The 19,071-nt window shown below is 41.3% G+C and overlaps 2 protein-coding genes across 2 annotated transcripts in view; one reads left to right on the top strand and one right to left on the bottom strand.

The window, feature by feature from the left end:
- Positions 1–1,819: 1,819 nt before the first annotated feature.
- LOC106601294 (gamma-crystallin M3) lies at positions 1,820–2,799 on the bottom strand. Its single transcript, XM_014193401.2, has 3 exons — positions 2,708–2,799; positions 2,293–2,532; positions 1,820–2,137 (listed from the first exon to the last, which is right to left on the bottom strand). Exons 1-3 carry the CDS (start codon positions 2,732–2,734, stop codon positions 1,862–1,864), a joined length of 543 nt encoding a protein of 180 aa, XP_014048876.2. The 5' UTR covers positions 2,735–2,799; the 3' UTR covers positions 1,820–1,861.
- Positions 2,800–10,795: 7,996 nt separating this feature from the next.
- LOC106601254 (protein TANC2-like) overlaps positions 10,796–19,071 on the top strand; it is a 149,275-nt gene continuing 140,999 nt past the window's right edge. Inside the window, 1 exon segment of the mRNA XM_045715128.1 lies at positions 10,796–11,191. The gene's annotated coding sequence lies outside the window, so the exon portion shown is untranslated.

Below are 19,071 nucleotides of genomic sequence, written 5' to 3' on the forward strand. Positions count from 1 at the left end.
TTACGCAAGGTTAAATTGAGTTCCTCAGTTAGGTGGTTAACTGATTTTTGTCCTCTGACATCCTTGGGTAGGCAGAGGGAGTCTGGAAGGGCATCAAGGAATCTTTGGGTTGTCTGAGAATTTATAGCATGACTTTTGATGCTCCTTGGTTAGGGTCTGAGCAGATTATTTGTTGCGATTGCAAACGTAATAAAATGGTGGTCCGATAGTCCAGGATTATGAGGAAAAACATTAAGATCCACAACATTTATTCCATGGGACAAAACTAGGTCCAGAGTATAACTGTGGCAGTGAGTAGGTCCGGAGACATGTTGGACAAAACCCACTGAGTCGATGATGGCTCCGAAAGCCTTTTGGAGTGGGTCTGTGGACTTTTCCATGTGAATATTAAAGTCACCAAAAATTTGAATATTATCTGCTATGACTACAAGGTCCGATAGGAATTCAGGGAACTCAGTAAGGAACGCTGTATATAGCCCAGGAGGCCTGTAAACAGTAGCTATAGAAAGTGATTGAGTAGGCTGCATAGATTTCATGACTAGAAGCTCAAAAGACAAAAACGTCGGGTTTTTTTGTAAATTGAAATTTGCTATCGTAATTGTTAGCAACACCTCCGCCTTTGCAGGATGCGCAGGGGATATAGTCACTAGTGTAACCAGGAGGTGAGGCCTCATTTAACACAGTAAATTCATCAGGCTTAAGCCATGTTTCAGTCAGGCCAATCACATCAAGATTATGATCAGTGATTAGTTAATTGACTATAACTGCCTTGGAAGTGAGGGATCTAACATTAAGTAGCCCTATTTTGAGATGTAAGGTATCACGATCTCTTTCAATAATGGCAGGAATGGAGGAGGTCTTTATTCTAGTTCAGAGGAGACTGTGTGAATCAAGCCTTCATTGTCGAATTGCTGCAAAGAAACCACTACTAAAGGACACCGATAAGAAGAAGAGACTTGCTTGGGCCAAGAAACACGAGCAATGGACCTTAGATCGGTGGAAATTTGTTCTTTGGTCTAGAGTCCAAATTTGATATTTTTGGTTCCAACCGTCGTGTCTTTGTGAGACGCGGTGTGGGTGAATGGATTATCTCCGCATGTGTATTTCCCACCGTAAAGCATGGAGGAGGAGGTGTTATGGTGTGGGGGTGCTTTGCTGATGACACTGTCTGTGATTTATTTAGAATTAAAGGCACACTTAACCAGCATGGCTACCACAGCATTCTGCAGAGATACGCCAGATACGGTTTGGGCTTAGTGGGACTATCATTTGTTTTTCAACAGGACAATGACCCAACACACCTCCAGGCTGTGTAAGGGCAATTTTACCAAGAAGAAGAGTGATGGAGGGCTGCATCAGATGACCTGGCCTCCACAATCCCCCGACCTCAACCAGATTGAGATGGTTTGGGATGAGTCGGACCGCAGAGTGAAGGAAAAGCAGCCAACAAGTGCTCAGCATATGTGGGAACTCCTTCAAGACTGTTGGAAAAGCATTCCAGGTGAAGCTGGTTGAGAGAATGCCAAGAGTGTGCAAAGCTGTCATCAATGGAAAGGGTTTCTATTTGAAGAATCTCAAATATAAAATATATTTTGATTTGTTTAACACTTTTTTGGTTTCTGTATGTGTTATTTCATAGTTTTGATGTCTCCACTATTATTCTACAATGTAGAAAATAGTAAAAATAAGAAAAACCCTTGAATGAGTAGGTGTTCTAAAACTTTTGACCGGTAGTATATATAATTGGCCTATATTATATCATACATACAGATGGAAACACAAAACACCAAATATTGAAATGATGTAGCACACTCAATTGTTACGGATTACCAATCACTTTTATTTGGTCAACATAACATATCTAGCACATATCAGTGATACGCCTCATGCTCATGAACCTCATGCCACTCATGCCCATATCCCTGAAGTTCCTGTACTCTCCGGGCCTCATGTACATCATCCTGCCTCTGAAGTGGGGCTGCTCGTACATCAGCCAGTGGCCATCCATCACGTTGCAGGACTGGCAGTCGGACATACGGTAACGGTCCATGATGGAGTCACAGTCGTCCATCATCTCGTGCATCTGACCTCCGGAGTTATCTCTCTCGTAGATCCTCATTCTGTAGGATCCTCTGTGCTGTTAGGAGGAAATAAGAATATGTTGAATGAATTACTGAATACATCAGACTGTTGAAAAGCGTCATCGAGCCAATATGATTTGTGTGGTTATGGACTTCACATAGCTACTTCGAGCAGGGCTGTTAACAGCAGACTAAATATCATATGGCCTACCATTGGGATCGTGCGGCAGGACCTGATATCAGTCATTCCCATCATACTCTGGAAGTCAGAGTACTCTCCCCTCCTCATGAAGTACTGGTTTCCCATGTAGTTGTTGCGGTCGTAGACCATGAAGCAGCCGCTCTGAACCCTACAGGAGTGGCACCTGCTCAGGTAGGAGGACATGTCAGCGCAGTCGCTGCTGCACTCATAGGAACGACCCTGGAAGTTCCTGTCCTCGTAGAAGACGATCTGAAAATAAAAAGGGATAATTTCTATTAACTAAAATATTTTATGAAACAAACATTTTTGAGAAATGTAGGAACTTTAAATAACTTTAATGTTGTAGTTGGGGGTGCGTGAACACTAGAGGTCTTTGCATAACAATCTATGAAAATTAAAGTATATATTTTGGTTTTAAACTTACCCTGCCCATGTTCATGCTGGTGGACATGTTTGCTCACTGTGCTGCTGGTTGCTGCTCCTGAACTGATTCCTACCTGGTTTAACCCTTTCTTTTATACCTGACCAAACCTAAAGAATTCCTAGCTCCATTGTTCAAACCCCTGACCCAGCAACATGCTATAGAAGCCTGCAGAGGCCACTGAGGTTATGTCCTCATTTCCAGTGACTGGATCCCTCAGTGTCTTTAGAAAGACTCTTTCTCAATTGTCTGTTTCTCAAACAAAGTAACATAAAGCCTTTTGAGAGTTTACAACAGCTAGTAACAGCCTTGAAAAGGAATGTTCTCCATACAGTACATGTCACAATGCTTTCCTACGTTTTGTAATCTTATTTTACAAAATATTGGTGATACATGGCTCATTGTTATATGGTAAACTCATTTGATTTAAGACATTTATCAGAAATCACACATATTGAATAGAGTGAAAATCTGGGGTTAACCTGTTAGGTTCAACTATGTATTATTACTCATCTTTTGTTCAGTGTGCTGATTTAACCGTTCTTAAACCTCAGTGGACTTCATGTAGACCGACATTCCTAACCAGTGAATATATCATCAAAAATGAGTCTTAACTTAACTAACATTTATGGTTCATAACAAGATACTACAGAAATTGTTACAAAACTTTCAATTGTATTAAAAAATATTTCAAATATATACATTTGTTAATTCCTCTAGCGTTACAAAAAGAAAAAAAGAGTTAACACTTATTTTAAAGAAGCCTTTATAAAGGGTTTATAAAGGGTCTGTAAATAGTTAATAACAGTTAATAATAATTCATAGACTGTTATAATACTTTATAGATATTACAGTATAGTTAATTCACACACAATGGTACTCTCTGTCCCCTAAAGTCAAAATTAAGATAGTTTTTACAATATTGAGGTTATGAAAACATAATATTTTCCTCTGATCTACAATCTGGGCTCATTTAGGCAAAGCAATCACACACACACACACACACACACACACACACACACACACACACACACACACACACACACACACACACACACACACACACACACACACACCTCTCTACTAATCCATCTCTCTATTAACCACTCCCTTCTTAGATATCCCACACACACATTGTGATGACAGAGAAAGCCATGCTAGAATGGCTATCTGCCATTGCCTGCATCTTTCACATATTCTCTGTGGGATCTTTTTATAGGGCAGAAATGTTCCGCTTTGCATCAAGTACCAACTATTTTTAACATCGCACATTCCCAAGATACTTTGGAGTACCAGGCGTGTTGCATTGTACCGCAGAGTCTGGGTTACCAGCTGCAAAGGTTCTTATGTAAAAACACCCGCCTGGATTGACCCGGTGCTAGGCACCGATCCAGTTAGAGATCCAGTATGTAGATACTGTAGATATTTAGAGGTGTGGTGTGGAGCTAAATTTGGCACCTATTGTTTTGTTTTGCCAGGTCAGGTCATCACTCTACTGCGCTGATAGAGGCCTCATGCAGTCCTTTCTCTTCCTCTGAAGAGGCAATTCGTTCACAACTAAATCAATTACCTGCACACCGGCCAAAAGAAACATTCTTCCCCAGTAAGGTAATCAATGTTTCTTTTAGTTTTATGATCTCTCTACACAATCAAAAAATAGCTCCATCCATGATTTTCCCTCTCAAACAGAACCCCATGTTTCAATGTGGAGCTTGATGCCCAGATAAGGCTCTTGTAAAAGCCTTTCATGTACCTGACTGACTCACATACGGTTGGTTGAATTTGGTGGAGAGGTTTTCAGCACCTGTTCCTCTTCAAGCCAGTGGAGGCCAGCAAAGGGTCACCGCTTCTCTCCTCCTGTTCCGATATAGTGATGACAATTGTCCTCTTACCCTCCTACCACTGACTGTAGTCAAAACTTAAACAAGAAAAATAAACCCAAATCCACCTGGCTGCTGTCCTGACATTTGCACAATAATTGTTATCAGTGTGAAGTCAGACGTGCCAATGGAGACTGGGTGGTACCTAGAAAGGGTGTCACAATTACCACACCCTCACTTGTGTGTGTTGGCATCTCGCCCTTCAATGAGACAGACGCCCACATCCTGCCCCCCTCCAGGACCCTCTTCCACTGAAGCTAATGGTCCCCGTCGTCTGAACCGTCAACCTCCACATGCTGGTCACCATGGCAACAGGTTAGTGGCATGCGATAGCCCACTGTCACAGGGGAATTCCTCCTTTTAACGGTTCACTTGCCAGAGACTCACGTCAACACCACGGGGGGGCTCGCCTTAGCCCCAGTCCCTAGCAACTGGTTGCTATGCTACCCCGTTGCCATGCGGAGAGTGCCATGTTTTTTTAACAGTTGGTGATGATCACCTCTCCAACACAGAATCACACACACACTGACCACACACATTGTCACTATTGCATACCATTCAGTGAGAAGACACCCTGTCCCTCTTTATTCTTGTGTCACAGTAGCAAGACAGCAACTAAAGTTCCACTGATCAAGTTGAGAAGACACAAAGTGACTGTGAGAGACTTATGGACCAGCGTACAGTATAACCTGACCTGACACTATTCAAATGAAACCATTTTTGCATGCCTTATTGGATGATTTGGGGAGAAATCTAGCCTCCTCTCCATTCACACTGTGAAATGACACAAGGTTGTCATGATGAAAACCGCAGTAAATAAATAAATCATATAGTCAATAACTGCATTCACAATGACCTTCACAACAGCAAAGTCATATGCATACACAGGCTACATAGTGCATACCTGTCACGACTTCCGTCGAAGTCGGCTCCTCTCCTTGTTTGGGTGGCATTTGGCGATCGACGTCACCAGCTTTCTAGCCATGCCGCTCCATTTTTCAGATATCCATTTGTCTTGTCTTGTTTCCATACACACCTGGTTTTCATTTCCCCAATTAAGCTACTTGTTTCGTGTGTAATTGTTTTATGTTATGTGGTGTTAGTTTACGCGCTTTACTTTTATGTTCCGTTTTTTGAGCGAGTTTGATTTATGTAGTACTCTTGTTTTTGGAACTATAATAAAAGTGCGCCTGTTCATTATACTCTGCTCTCCTGCACCTGACTTCGCCTCCAATACACCTTTTGACAATACCATACCAATGTAGATGAATTGAAGGACAAGATGTTTTTTTTAATTACAAGACAATTCCTGCTGAAGAGAGATAATTTAGCAGTTATACCCATTTCAAACGCAACTTTTGATGTGACACTGATGGCTGGCCCAAATTCCTCCAAAACAGATATACCAGAGTGGGATAAAATGATTAGCAGGATCAATTAGCATGTGCTCTGTCTCTGATGGTGCTTAGCTGGCATGGACCAATAGGAAGGATGCTGCCTGGAGCTCAAAATAAGCCTTCTATCTCCAGCACCCACAAAGGGGGCTCCACCAATGTCATCTCAACCACCCCTGAGGTTGGTTCTTCCAAGGAAGACAGAGAATGCCAACAGGATAAGCAACATACGAAACTTCCCAAAATATTTTACCTTCCTACTGCTATCTTGTGGCTAATGCTGCAACATGTTGTATAACCCACTCAGTTCAACATGAAGGGTAATGTTGTCATGAAGAGTCAACCTGATTGAATTGAACTGATTTAATTTTCCTGATTAAGGACACACAGCCTCAATACAGTGAGCAAAAGTAATCATAAGTATTTACTAACTAGCTCCTAGAAGCTAGGAGACCTCTTGTTCCTCTACTCATCTGATAGACATGCCTTAAATCCCCTAACTAGATATTGGCATAAGATCAATAGTTTATGGGAATGTTTATATCATTGTTTTAAGATTTATTTTCATAGCCCTCAAATCTGACATAGAAACATGACAGATGATGTTAGACACATGACAAATCATTGACAAATAATGAATCCAACTGTGCTTGAGTGAGCCTTAAGGTTTGTTTATATTTTGAGCCTGTTACTAAGACTACCGTACTGTTTAATCATGGACTCAGGAGAGGTTCAACAGGGGACAGGAAGTAAACAGCAGCAACCTGCGTTGCCATGTTGCTTTGTTGAATCCATCCAGGGAGGGCTGGCAGGGTTTCCTCTCCAGGGGCCAGGGCAAAATAAATGACCTGGGCGGGCAGGATTAATAGATAGTCAGACACCCAGGGAGATCTGATTCGGAGAAGGGGATGAAACGTGCAGCCTTGCGGAAAGGAAATCCAATTTAGATTATTGCAGCAGTCGCCGATACCCACCTATGGGACCTAATGGCGCTAAAAATGGAAATGCTGAAAAAAATCATAGACCTTAACAACGTGTGTGTAATGGGACTGGGGGTCTGGAGCATGTGTAATCTATCCTGTGATCAAAGGAACCAACAAACGTAAACAACTTAATAATTTTGTGTGTTGCAGATGTGTCTCAGAGGAATGAAGAGGCCTACTGTGTGTGTGTGTGTGTGTGTTGTGTTGTGTTGTGTGAGGAGACTTACATGTAATTCAATTTGGCCTCAGGTTTTATTGATGTGGGAGGATGGGTCGAAGATTCCTTAAACAGCCCATTCAATTTTTCATCAGAGTTTGCCTTTTCATCCCAGGCAGGTGGGAAGTGACATTTTGTTAGGGCTCTCCTTAACTAGATATATGGGGCTCGTGACCTTCTCAGGTATTACTTTTATTAAGAGAAGCAACTTAAACCAGTAAGTCAATGTCAACCGACTGACGTTGATGGAACGGCTGCCTACTGCATGCTGGCAGCCATTGTCTGTTGAGCGGAGTTGGACTCCGGGAAATTCCAGTATGAATTTCAAATCAAAATAGGTTGAATTGTGGACCTTATACAGTAAAATGGAGAACAATCTATTGAAATCTACAGGGAAATACACAATGTTTAACATATCCAACAAAGAATATTTAAGTAAGCACGGTTCATTTCCTGTTCTCTCTATTTAAGTCATTACCATGTTATGGGTGTTTTTATTTATTTATTGTAATTATCTGCCTGCCTGGCTCCATTATCACATTTAATGTGTTCCTCTTTTCTATAACCTCTCTCTGTACTTGGCTATACTCCAGGTGATAGAGCAGAGATGCAAATGATGCATTGACATCATAATAAACAGAATTTGACACATTCAGTACAATGTTTTGGGTGTATAGAAATGTTAAGATATATTAGTGTAGGCAGCTAACAAACAGCACAGCTTGGTAATCATAAACACAATTTGAAGGTGCTAAGAGCTGGTTTGGGACTTTCACAACGAGGAACTGGTCATCAGTCTTATGCAAGAAATGGTTTGGAAACAAAAATCCCATCCATTCTCTCAGGCCAGTTCAAAGCCTCAGCCAGCAAACCCGACTTATCAATCACCGTTGTTTTATTCAATTAAGCATTGGCACTGAACAACTGGGAATCTAATCTATTTTGCATTAGGCTTTTTCCTTACTTTGTCCATTACTTTGGCCTGGCACAGTCTTTTGACTCAACACATTGCATTTCAAAAGGAATGTGTCTTTCTTTGTTAGTCTGTGTATGCATGTAAATCACAGATGGAAGGATGTGTGTGGATACTTTGACCAGACATGTTGTCACATGATTCACTTGATTTACATAAAGAGTAAGTATGTAGGCCAGGGTATTGTTGACGGTTAATTTGTGTGCCAAAGAACTGGTTCAGTGGGTTTGTAATAAGGGCTTCAGTAAGCTATAGTATCTATTTTTTGGGACAGCATGGCATGTGTGTGGTCCTTGGAGGACTTACAAAAATAGAATAAATACATTCTAGAACATAACTATCTTTTGTTTGAGTCCACTGAGAGGGAATAGGCCATTGTTAGGTAATTAATGTCCAACCCCAGATATATTTCGTACACTGTGTTCCCATGAACGATTGGCATCTCTCAAATATAGTCCAGAGACCAAGAGAAATGGCATTCCTATCTCTGGTTTGTGATAAGGGAATCATACATTTGCATTATGATGAGAAGATAGCACAGAAATGCATCCCAGCCTCGTCTGCGTCTCTCTTCACCTTACCTCCAGGTGCAGGACTTCAGAAACCGTTGTTGTTTGATCAACCCCTAGGACTTATCCAGATGTTTACGTTCTTTCCAAAATTAAAATCATTTGATTTACGTCTTTTAGATCTGTAGGCTACACTTGGCAGCAGGGTAAGGATCATTTCTCTACCCTCATTATCTTATCACATTCATTCTGGTAATAAACAATAGGTAAGAGGTAGTTGAATCAAAAGAAAAAGTAAATAGTTAGGAAATAGTTAGCTTAATGTTCCAACTTGTGACTGGCAAAGTAAGCATTTCACGGTAAGATCTACACCTGTTGTATTCGGCGCATGTGACAAATAAAGTTTGAATTGATGGGTGAGAGGATGTTCATTTGTTAGATTGTACATTGTAGTGTTCCATCTCTATAGTATGTGGGTATTGCGATATGTGAGTATTATAGTATTTCCCACACAAAGATTCACAGAGATTACACACATCTAAAGCAGGAGTAAGCAAGGTATGTGGATCTCAGACAGATATTATCATCTTCGCTATGAGAAAACTCCATGACAAGTCAAAGCAAGGATGGACCAGAAGTCAAATGAATGCCTGTATTTATCAAGAGTTAGCTTTCCTAGACAAAACAAAACTCTGAGATTGCAACAGTGTGTGTCTGTCAGACGAAGACACTGGCTACATAACCCACAAGACCTCCCTCCGCTTGTGTAAATAACCTCAACTGCAATTACATAGCAGGTCCTATGCACCTACAATGTTGTTACTACAGAGTTATTCCATAAATAATGTACATTTGATTGACATAACCTTGCATTTTACAGTAGGCTACTTTGACAATGCTGCATTCATAACCAAGTGGGAAGGTGGAAATTACCAGTTGTGAAGTTGTAAAACTAGTTGGATGCATGCACATGCTTTGAACTCATTGAGATACGCTGATTGGCTAATGGCCAACAAGCTACGTTAAGCAGAAACTAAAAGCACAACTATCATGCTTGTAAACAAATTATAGTGTTCAAAAACCATATTAATAGATTGCTTTTAATAAATCATATTTTTGTTGTTGCATGTAACTGCTGAAAATGCTGTTATCGAGGTATCCTAATTTTCTTAGTAGGTGACGTGAGAAGTCAGCATGTGTGAGAAGTCGTAGCTCAGGGATGATAGAGTTGGAGGGGCGTTCAAGTGGGATTTTTCCCAGTCAGTATGTGGTAAATACCAATAGTGTGCAACTGCAGCCCGCAATATGGGACGTCCCCCCCCCTTCCTAGCTAGCGGGTAAACAGTGTCCTTCGCTCCCGCCTGCCAAACAGAACACCATGTGCTAGCTTACTAGTTAGCTAGCACACAGTGTCACTCCCGCCTGCAGTGTACCGGAGAAAACTGTGCCTGACAGGCGGGGGCGAAAGACACTGTCTACCGGTCGTCCCCGCCTCCCGCTAGCACAGCAGATGGGAGGCTAGGGTGACAGCATGTGCTAGTTAGCGACACTGTGTGCTAGCTTGCTAGTTAGTTAGCGCACAGAGTTGCCCCTGCCTCCCGCCTGCTGTGTACTGAAGAAAACTGTGTCCTACAGGCGGGGGCGAAGGACACTGTCTAAAGCACAGCATTAGGGAAGCTAGGGCGACACCGTGTGCTAGCTAACAAGCAAACTTGATAGTTAGTGACACCCTCGCCTCCCGCCTGCTGTGTACCGGAGTCCTCCTTAGGACTAGCTGCCTAAGCTAGCACACAGTGTCCTTCACTCCCGCCTCCTGAACACCTACCCTCGCTTTCGTCAACAGAACTGCGGGAAAACAGTGCCCGACAGTCCGCGTCCCTTCTACTGTGAGGTTTATCGACAGCTGGTATCCAACGTTATTGTGCATTAACGCCACCTACTTCCTCCCACCTGTCCTAACTTAAAAATGGACCAATAAAAGTATAGAGAGGAGTTCCTGCAGATTCAGGAATGCCCACGTGCAGGAACTTGGTCTGCAATTGCACCCTTCTCGAAAATACCACCTTCCCACTTGTATATGAACGCAGGATCTGAGCACCCGCCCCCTCATGAATAAGTCAGCAGCCCCTCGCGCCTCATGCGACTGTATGAGAGCGTTTTCGACACACAAACATCTTCGTAGCAATGTTTGGACCTTCTCATGCAGTCGCGTAATGAATAGTATCTCGTTCTTCTTCACTGGGTGGTTATTATTGGAGGCAAATTGAGCGCAATTACGGTATTTTTTCGTCACTCAAAACCTGGAGTAGGAGGTACCTCAGTGGGAGAAGGACGGAACGATTGAACACGTCGAATCTTTACGCACGCTCGTGAAGGCTGTGTTGTGGTCCAGCTGCTTACTGGAAATCTTGCTGAAACGTTATAGCTAGCCATTGCACTGACGTTTATGTACGAACTGACACGGGTTTAATGGTCAGTGGGACGTTCTTGCCTCGGCTTATTTGACAGTGGAGGAGGTGAAAAAAACCAAGGTACGTGACAGCGAATGACAATGTTACATTTGAAACACGAAATTCGAATGAGTTGGCTGAATAACGTTAGTCCTAGCCAAATAATGTGATGTTCTTTAGCGTTCGGTGTCTGCTGTGCTGCACTGTCTTAGCTAGCGCTTGCTATATATCCGCATTGAAGAGTCCCAATCATCTATTGTATTGCAGGTAGATACATAGTTAGCATTCGCTATTTGACAACCATGTAATTTTCGAACATGTTTTTTACTGTAGTTATATTTAGCTGGACAACCTAAAGCCACACAGTGAACAATGTGGCCATTCAGTTACACAAAGAAACCCCTTTTGTGTATTTTTTTTATTGACGAATATCCCTTCGCCATACGCCTCAAATTGGCTTGCTGAACATCTTTGAATTTAGAATGACAGCTACCCCTCTGGCTAACGTTAGTTAAATAGAGAAGATGTTTATTAACCTCTTATAGAGAGTCATTATATCCTTGGTGAATTATAGCATGGCATTTGCTGAATGGCTCTGTAAACCAAATGTATAAATGCTTCATCTTTGTGCATTCAATGACCTAGCACCAGTTTACTTTAAAATGCATGGGGGTTGTGAATGCATTCATGCCATTATGGGTTATGTGTTTCTTACATTTACAGTGGTGACAGAACTGGGTCTGGTTTCCCAAAAGCATCTTAAAGAGAAATGTAAAAAAAATATATATATTCTTCCTATTCATCATCTCTAGCACCACACCAACATCAATATATGTCAAATGGCGTGTTTCTAGGTTTTGTTGATGTTGGGGTGGTGCTAGAGATGATGAATATGAAGTTGAACAATTTAGAAATTACCCTTTAAGGCTAAATTCGTCGTTAGAACCATCGTAGGAGCATAGTTAAATCTCTGAGCTGTTTCACAAAACCATCGTTATTAACGTTGCACTTGAAAACGATTAATCTAACATGCTGCCAGACCGCATGTGTGTCCGCGCCATCGCGCGCATGTTGATTTTGTACCGCCACACCATATGCGACCAAGACAAGCCAGTTGAAATATCAAAACAAACTTTGAACCAACTATTAATTTGTGGACAGGTCGAAAAGCATTAAACCTGTACAGCAATGTAGCTAGCTTGCTGTTGCTAGTTAATTTGACCTGGAATATAAACATTGGGTTGTTGTTTTACCTGATTCTTTTATTTTACCTTTATTTAACTAGGCAAGTCAATAAAGAAAAAAATCTTATTTTCAATGACGGCCTAGGAACACTGGGTTAACTGCCTTGTTCAGGGGCAGAACGACAGATTTGTACTTTGTTAGCTCAGGGATTTGATCTTGCAACCTTTTGGTTACAAGTCCAACGCTCTAACAACTAGGCTACCTACCGCCCCGGTAGTGCACAAGGTCCTCTACTCCGACAATTAATCCACAGATAAACGGGTAAACCAAGTTTGTTTCTAGTAATCTCTCCTCCTTCAGGCTTCTTCTTTGGATTTTATATGGCGGTTGGCAACCAACTTTAAGGTGCATTACCACTACCAACTATGCACTACCAACTGGACTGGAGTGTGGACCTTAGTTCATCTTTCAATCACCCACGTGGGTATATGCTCCTAAAAATATATATATACTTAAGATGAAAACCTAGTTGACTGCATTAAAATATAAATACAGTAGACTATAGGCTTATTTCAATCATATGTGATCCGTTTCAAGAAGCTAGGCGTATGTCTCATGTCACTACTTCATGGGAGGGGCGTTTGAACTTATTTTTTTATAAACAAATAAAATAATTTAAAAAAATTGTTGGCAGAAATGCCTTCTGGAATATGTGAACTTTCATTTTGCCTTAATAACAAACTTGTATGCCATCTGTAATCAAACATTGCATACAAAATAGCATGAGAAAACACTTAGAATACATAACATATGACAATCATATAAAATGAAGACTTAAACACATACAGTACATTCGGAAAGTATTCAGACCCCTTGACTTTTTCCACATTTTGTTACAGTACAGCCTTATTCTAAAATGGATTAAATAAATAAAAATCCTCAATCTACAGACAATACCCCATAATGACAAAGCAAAAACTGGTTTTTAGTAGTTTTAGAAAATGTATTCAACTTAAAAAGATACCTTATTTACATAAGTATTCAGACCCTTTGCGATGAGACATGAAATTGAGCTCAGGTACAACCATTCTTGAGATGTTTCTACAACTTTATTGGAGTCCATGTGGTAAATTTAATTGATTGGACATGGAAATTCCCGTACCTGTTTACATAAGGTCCCACAGTTGACAGTGCAGAGCAAAAACCAAGCCATGAGGTCGAAGGAATTGTCTGTAGAGCTCCGAGACAGGATTGTGTCGAGGCACATATCTGGGGAAGGTTTCCCAAAAATGTCTGCAGCATTGAAGGTCCCCAGGAACACAGTGGCCTCCATCATTCTTAAATGGAAGAAGTTTGGAACCACCAAGACTCTTCTTAGAGCTGGCTACCTGGCCAAACTGAGCAATTGGGGGAGAAGGGCCTTGGTCAGGGAGGTGATCAAGAATCTGATGGTCACTCTGACAGAGCTCTATTGTTCCTCTGTGGAGATGGGAGAACCTTCCAGAAGGACAGCCATCTCTGCAGCACTCCACCAATCAGGCCTTTATGGTAGAGTGGCCAGACGGAAGCCACTCTATAGTAAAATACACATGACAGCCCGCTTGGAGTTTGTCAAAAGGCACCTAAAGGACTCTCAGACCATGAGAAACAAGATTCTTTGGTCTGATGAAACAAAGATTGAACTCTTTGGCCTGAATGTCAAGCGTCACGTCTGGAGGAAACCCGGCACCATCCCTACGGTGAAGCATGGTGGTGGCAGCATCATACTGTGGGATTTTTCTTCAGCAGCAGTTACTGGGAAAGTTGTCGGGATCGAGGGAAAGATGAACGGCGCAAAGTACAGAGACATCCTTGATGAAAACCTGCTCCAGAGCGCTCAGGACCTCAGACTGGGGTGAAGGTTCACCTTCCAATAGGACAATGACCCAAAGCACACAGACCTTGACATGTCCTTGAGTGGCCCAGCCAGAGCCCGGACTTGAACCCGATCTAACATCTCTGGAGAGACCTGAAAATAGCTGTGCAATCCCCATCCAACCTGACAGAGCTTGAGAGGATCTGCAGAGAAGAATGGGAGAAACTCCCCAAATACAGGTGTGCCAAGCTTGTAGCATCATACCCAAGAAGACTCAAGGCTGTAATCACTGCCAAAGGTGCTTCAACAAAATACTGAGTAAAGGGTCTGAATATTTATGAATGAATGAATGGAGAAAAATATATTTTTGTGTCAAATTGGCAGCCCATCCCTTATGGGATTAACCTGTTGAGGACACGGAACCCCGTTCTGCCTGCGGAACCCCTAGCCAACAGCCAATGGCATCGCACGGCGCGAAATACAAAACCAACTAAAATAGCACAATTAAATTTTTTCAAAAAATCTACTATTTTACACTATTTTAAAGATAAGACTCTCGTTAATCTAACCACATTGTCCGATTTCAAAAAGGCTTTACAGCGAAAGCAAAACATTAGATTATGTTAGGAGAGTACATCGACACAAATAATCACACAGCCATTTTCCAAGCAAGCATATATGTCACATAAACCCAAACCACAGCTAAATGCAGCACTAACCTTTGATGATCTTCATCAGATGACACTCCTAGAACATTATGTTATACAATACATGCATGTTTTGTTCAATCAAGTTCATATTTATATCAAAAACCAGCTTTTTACATTAGCATGTGATGTTCAGAACTAGCATACCCACCGAAAACTTACGGTGAATTTATTAAATTACTCATGATAAACGTTCAGAAAATACATAACAATTATTTTAAGAATTATTGATACAGAACTCCTTTATGCAATCGCGGTGTCAGATTTTAAAATAGCTTTTCGGCAAAAGCAATATTGCAATATTCTGAGTACATAGCTCGGCCATCACGGCTAGCTATTTTGACACCCATCAGAATGCACTCCCAGGTCTTCTACTTCAACAACAAATGTTGTTTTGGTTCCAAATAATCCATAGTTGTATTCAAATAGCTCCGTTTTGTTCGTGCGTTCAGGTCACTATCAGAAGGGTGATGCGCATTTCGTGACAAAAAAATTCTAAATATTCCATTACCGTACTTAGAAGCATGTCAAACGTTGTTTAAAATCAATTTTTATGCTATTTTTCTCGTAAAATAGCGATAATATTCCAACCGGGCAACGTTGTATTCATTCAAAGGCTGAAAGAAAAAAATTGAGTAGTCTCGTGACCGCACATCTCCAGTGTCACTGTCCCCAGGCTGACCACTTACAAATTCTCCTGCTGTTCTTCACCCAGAGACAGCAGACACCCCATTCCACTTTCTGGCGGGTTTAGAGAGCCAATGGAAGCCTTAGAAAATGTCACGTTACAGCACAGATGCTGTATTTTCGATAGAGATGCAACAGAAGGACAACAAATTGTCAGTCAGGGCACTTCCTGTATGGAATCTTCTCAGGTTTTGGCCTGCCATATGAGTTCTGTTATACTCACAGACACCATTCAAACAGTTTTAGAAACTTTAGAGTGTTTTCTATCCAAATCTACTAATTATATGCATATTCTAGTTTCTGGGCAGGAGTAGTAACCAGATTAAATCGGGTACGTTTTTTATCCGGCCGTGAAAATACTGCCACCTATCCCAAAGAAGTTAAAGAGAAATGTAAAAAAAAAAAAAACAATATACTTCATATTTATCATCTCCAGCACCACTCCAACATCAACATGTCAAATGGCACGTTTCTATGTTTTGTTGATGTTGGGATTGTGCTGGATATTATGAATATGAAGTTGAACAATTTATAAATGTCCCTTTAAGGCTAAGTTCGTCGTTAGAACCTTCGTAGGAGCATAGTTAAATCTCTGAGCTGTTTACCAAAACCATCATTATTAACGTTGCACTTATGCACAAAATGCGTAATCTAACATGCTGACCAGACCGCACGCGCACGTGTGTCTGCGCAATCGCACACATGTTGATTTTGCCCCCCCATACCAGACATGATCAGGACAACCAAGTTGAAATATCAAAACAATCTCTGAACCAATTATATTCATTTGGGCAGGTCGGAAGCATTAACTTCTTTGGGCTCAACTCCCGTTAACGGGATCGATTTGACAACAGTGGGTGAAATGGCAGAGCGCCAAATTCCCCAAAAATATTTAACTTTCATACATTCATAAGTGCAACACACCAAATTAAATCTTAACTTCTCGTTAATCTAGCCACCGTGTCAGATTTCAAAAAGGCTTTACGGCGAAAGCAAACCATGCGATTATCTTAGGACAGCGCCCAGCATACCAACACATGAAAATCAGATTTCAACCCGCCAGGCGCGACACAAAAGTCAGAAATAAGTATTTAATTCATGCCTTACCTTTGAAGAACTTCTTCTGTTGGCACTCCAATATGTCCCATAAACATCACAAATGGTCCTTTTGTTCGATTAATTCCGTCGTTATATCTCCAAAATGTCCATTTATTTGGCGCGTTTGATTCAGAAAAACACTGGTTCCAACTCGCCCAGCATGACTACAAAATATCTAATAAGTTACCTGTAAACGCTGTCCAAACATTTGAAACAACTTTCCTAATACAACTTTAGGTATTTTTTTTAACGTAAATAATCAATCAAATTTAAGACGGGATAAACAGTGTTCAATACCAGATAAAAACAACCTGAAGCGCGTGACCTGAAGAGCGTGACCTGGAGCGCGCTTCAAAACATTAGTGCTCTAGGCTGGACCCTCGTTCTGAACTGCCGTACTTCTTCATTTCTCTAAAGAAAAACATCAACCAATTTCTAAAGACTGTTGACATCCAGTGGAAGTGATAGGAACTGCAAGCATGTGCCTTATAAATCTAGATACACATAGAAACCCATTGAAAACACTGTCACCTCAAAACAAAATCCTGGATGATTTGTCCTCGGGGTTTTGCCTGCCAAATAAGTTCTGTTATACTCACAGACATAATTTTACCAGTTTTAGAAACTTTAGAGTGTTTTCTATCCAAATCTACCAATTATCCAAGCTTCTGGGCCTGAGTAGCAGGCAGTTTACTTTGGGAACGTTTTTCATCCGGACGTCAAAATACTGCCCCCTAGCCCAAAGACGTTAAACATTTATGGCAATTTCGCCAGATCGGCCTTTACATTTTTTTATATTGGACTGCCGTTTTGTGCTCTAAAATTAGTTTGATCCCCACAGTGAATTATTTTAGATTTCGCTATAAATCGAGATATTCAATGAAATATTGATCCATTCTGACTTCTAAATTTGTCGTCACACAGGACCACGTGCTGACACAGAACTATTACGGACTGGCAGGCTACGGGGAGGCTCACGTCCCCATGCACGCTCTTTGCATGTGCACCCAGCAGCGTTGGGTTGACTCTCTCAGGCAGGATGAAATTGACTACATCAACCATGATCCTTTGCTAGTTACTGCCACTTTCACCATGATCCTTAGTGTTTTTTGTTGTTGTTGCCATTCAGCCCAATTCAGCAGTATGGCGCACTTCAAATTCAAATACTTCTGGCTTGATGCGCCATCGGGAGTTTTGCATAGCAATACGCGGATGATGTCAGTGCTATCACTATCTACTGGTTTTAATGTCTATGCTTGCAGGTGACAGAGTGGTTCAAATGATTGACAGGTGGAATGCGCACTCAACAGTGAATTCACCTGTGCACATACTTGATGGCTTGACCATGTGAATAGACCTAGCAGCTGAGAATACTTCAGTAGGCTACTGTACAATCATTCTTTGACGTTCAGTGATCAATCATTCACTCAAACGACTATATGCGACCTCCTTTATTCCCCAAACTTTTCCTCAATCACTCATCTTTCTTGAAGTGACCGTTATGGATAGGCTACCTACAGTAGAGTAGTCCATGGACACTGACACAGGGACCCAATATTTGGGTTTGTTTACTTATTCTGCTAATCCAGTTTCCTAACAGCAGTCTCCAAACAGCATGCTCAAATTGGCTCATGGTGACGCCATAAAATGAGGTAGCCTACAATCAATAAGATGAGCTGAGTTTGTATTTTGGGTGAACCATCCCTCTAAACATCTAAAGCCCCCTTTTTCCTACTTATAAACATTGTTGGGCCATGAATCAAATACTGTCAGACAGCCTACTGGCTAGGCTATTTTAACTAAAACACAACCCAGATTAAATAATCACAGTTGGCCAGTGCTTCCAGGGTGATTTTTTTGTTATGACTGACACGTAACATTTTCTTTGTAACTTTCATTTATGTGCCGGAGGGCAGCTGTGGAAAAGTGATTAGGGAAATGGATGTGCGGTCTGGGGCCTAGGGTTGGGGGCTTTAGCAAGGTACTTCACAGAAATAGCCCCAGCTGTCGCAGCAGACAGCAGCAATGATGAAAATGTCTCAGATTGGGGTGTCTGTTGAGGAAATAACAAAATCATAATTCAGTTCAGCCAATTGATTTACCGGCTGGAGTGGGTGCTTGGATCTTTATGATGGATGAGTATGGAAGGGCCTTAGCAAAACAATAGTGAACTGGGACCCCACTAGACTAAGTGAAAGGTTTTATGACATTGACTTAATTTTATTAATTCTACCTTTTTAACATGCAATAAGTGAAAAGATTTTGTACAGGCTGCTGAGGGAAGCCAATTAGATCCGATGTAGAATAAATGTGACTTTGACAAGTAGCCTACTTCCAGCAGTCCTGAGCAGTGTAATTTCTCAATGTTGCTAGTCTTGATGCCATAGGCCTACTTGTATACTTTATTTCTTTCTTTCTTTTTTACATAT

This window comes from Salmo salar, chromosome ssa03 (assembly GCF_905237065.1).
Source record: "Salmo salar chromosome ssa03, Ssal_v3.1, whole genome shotgun sequence".
Lineage (NCBI taxonomy): Eukaryota > Metazoa > Chordata > Actinopteri > Salmoniformes > Salmonidae > Salmo > Salmo salar.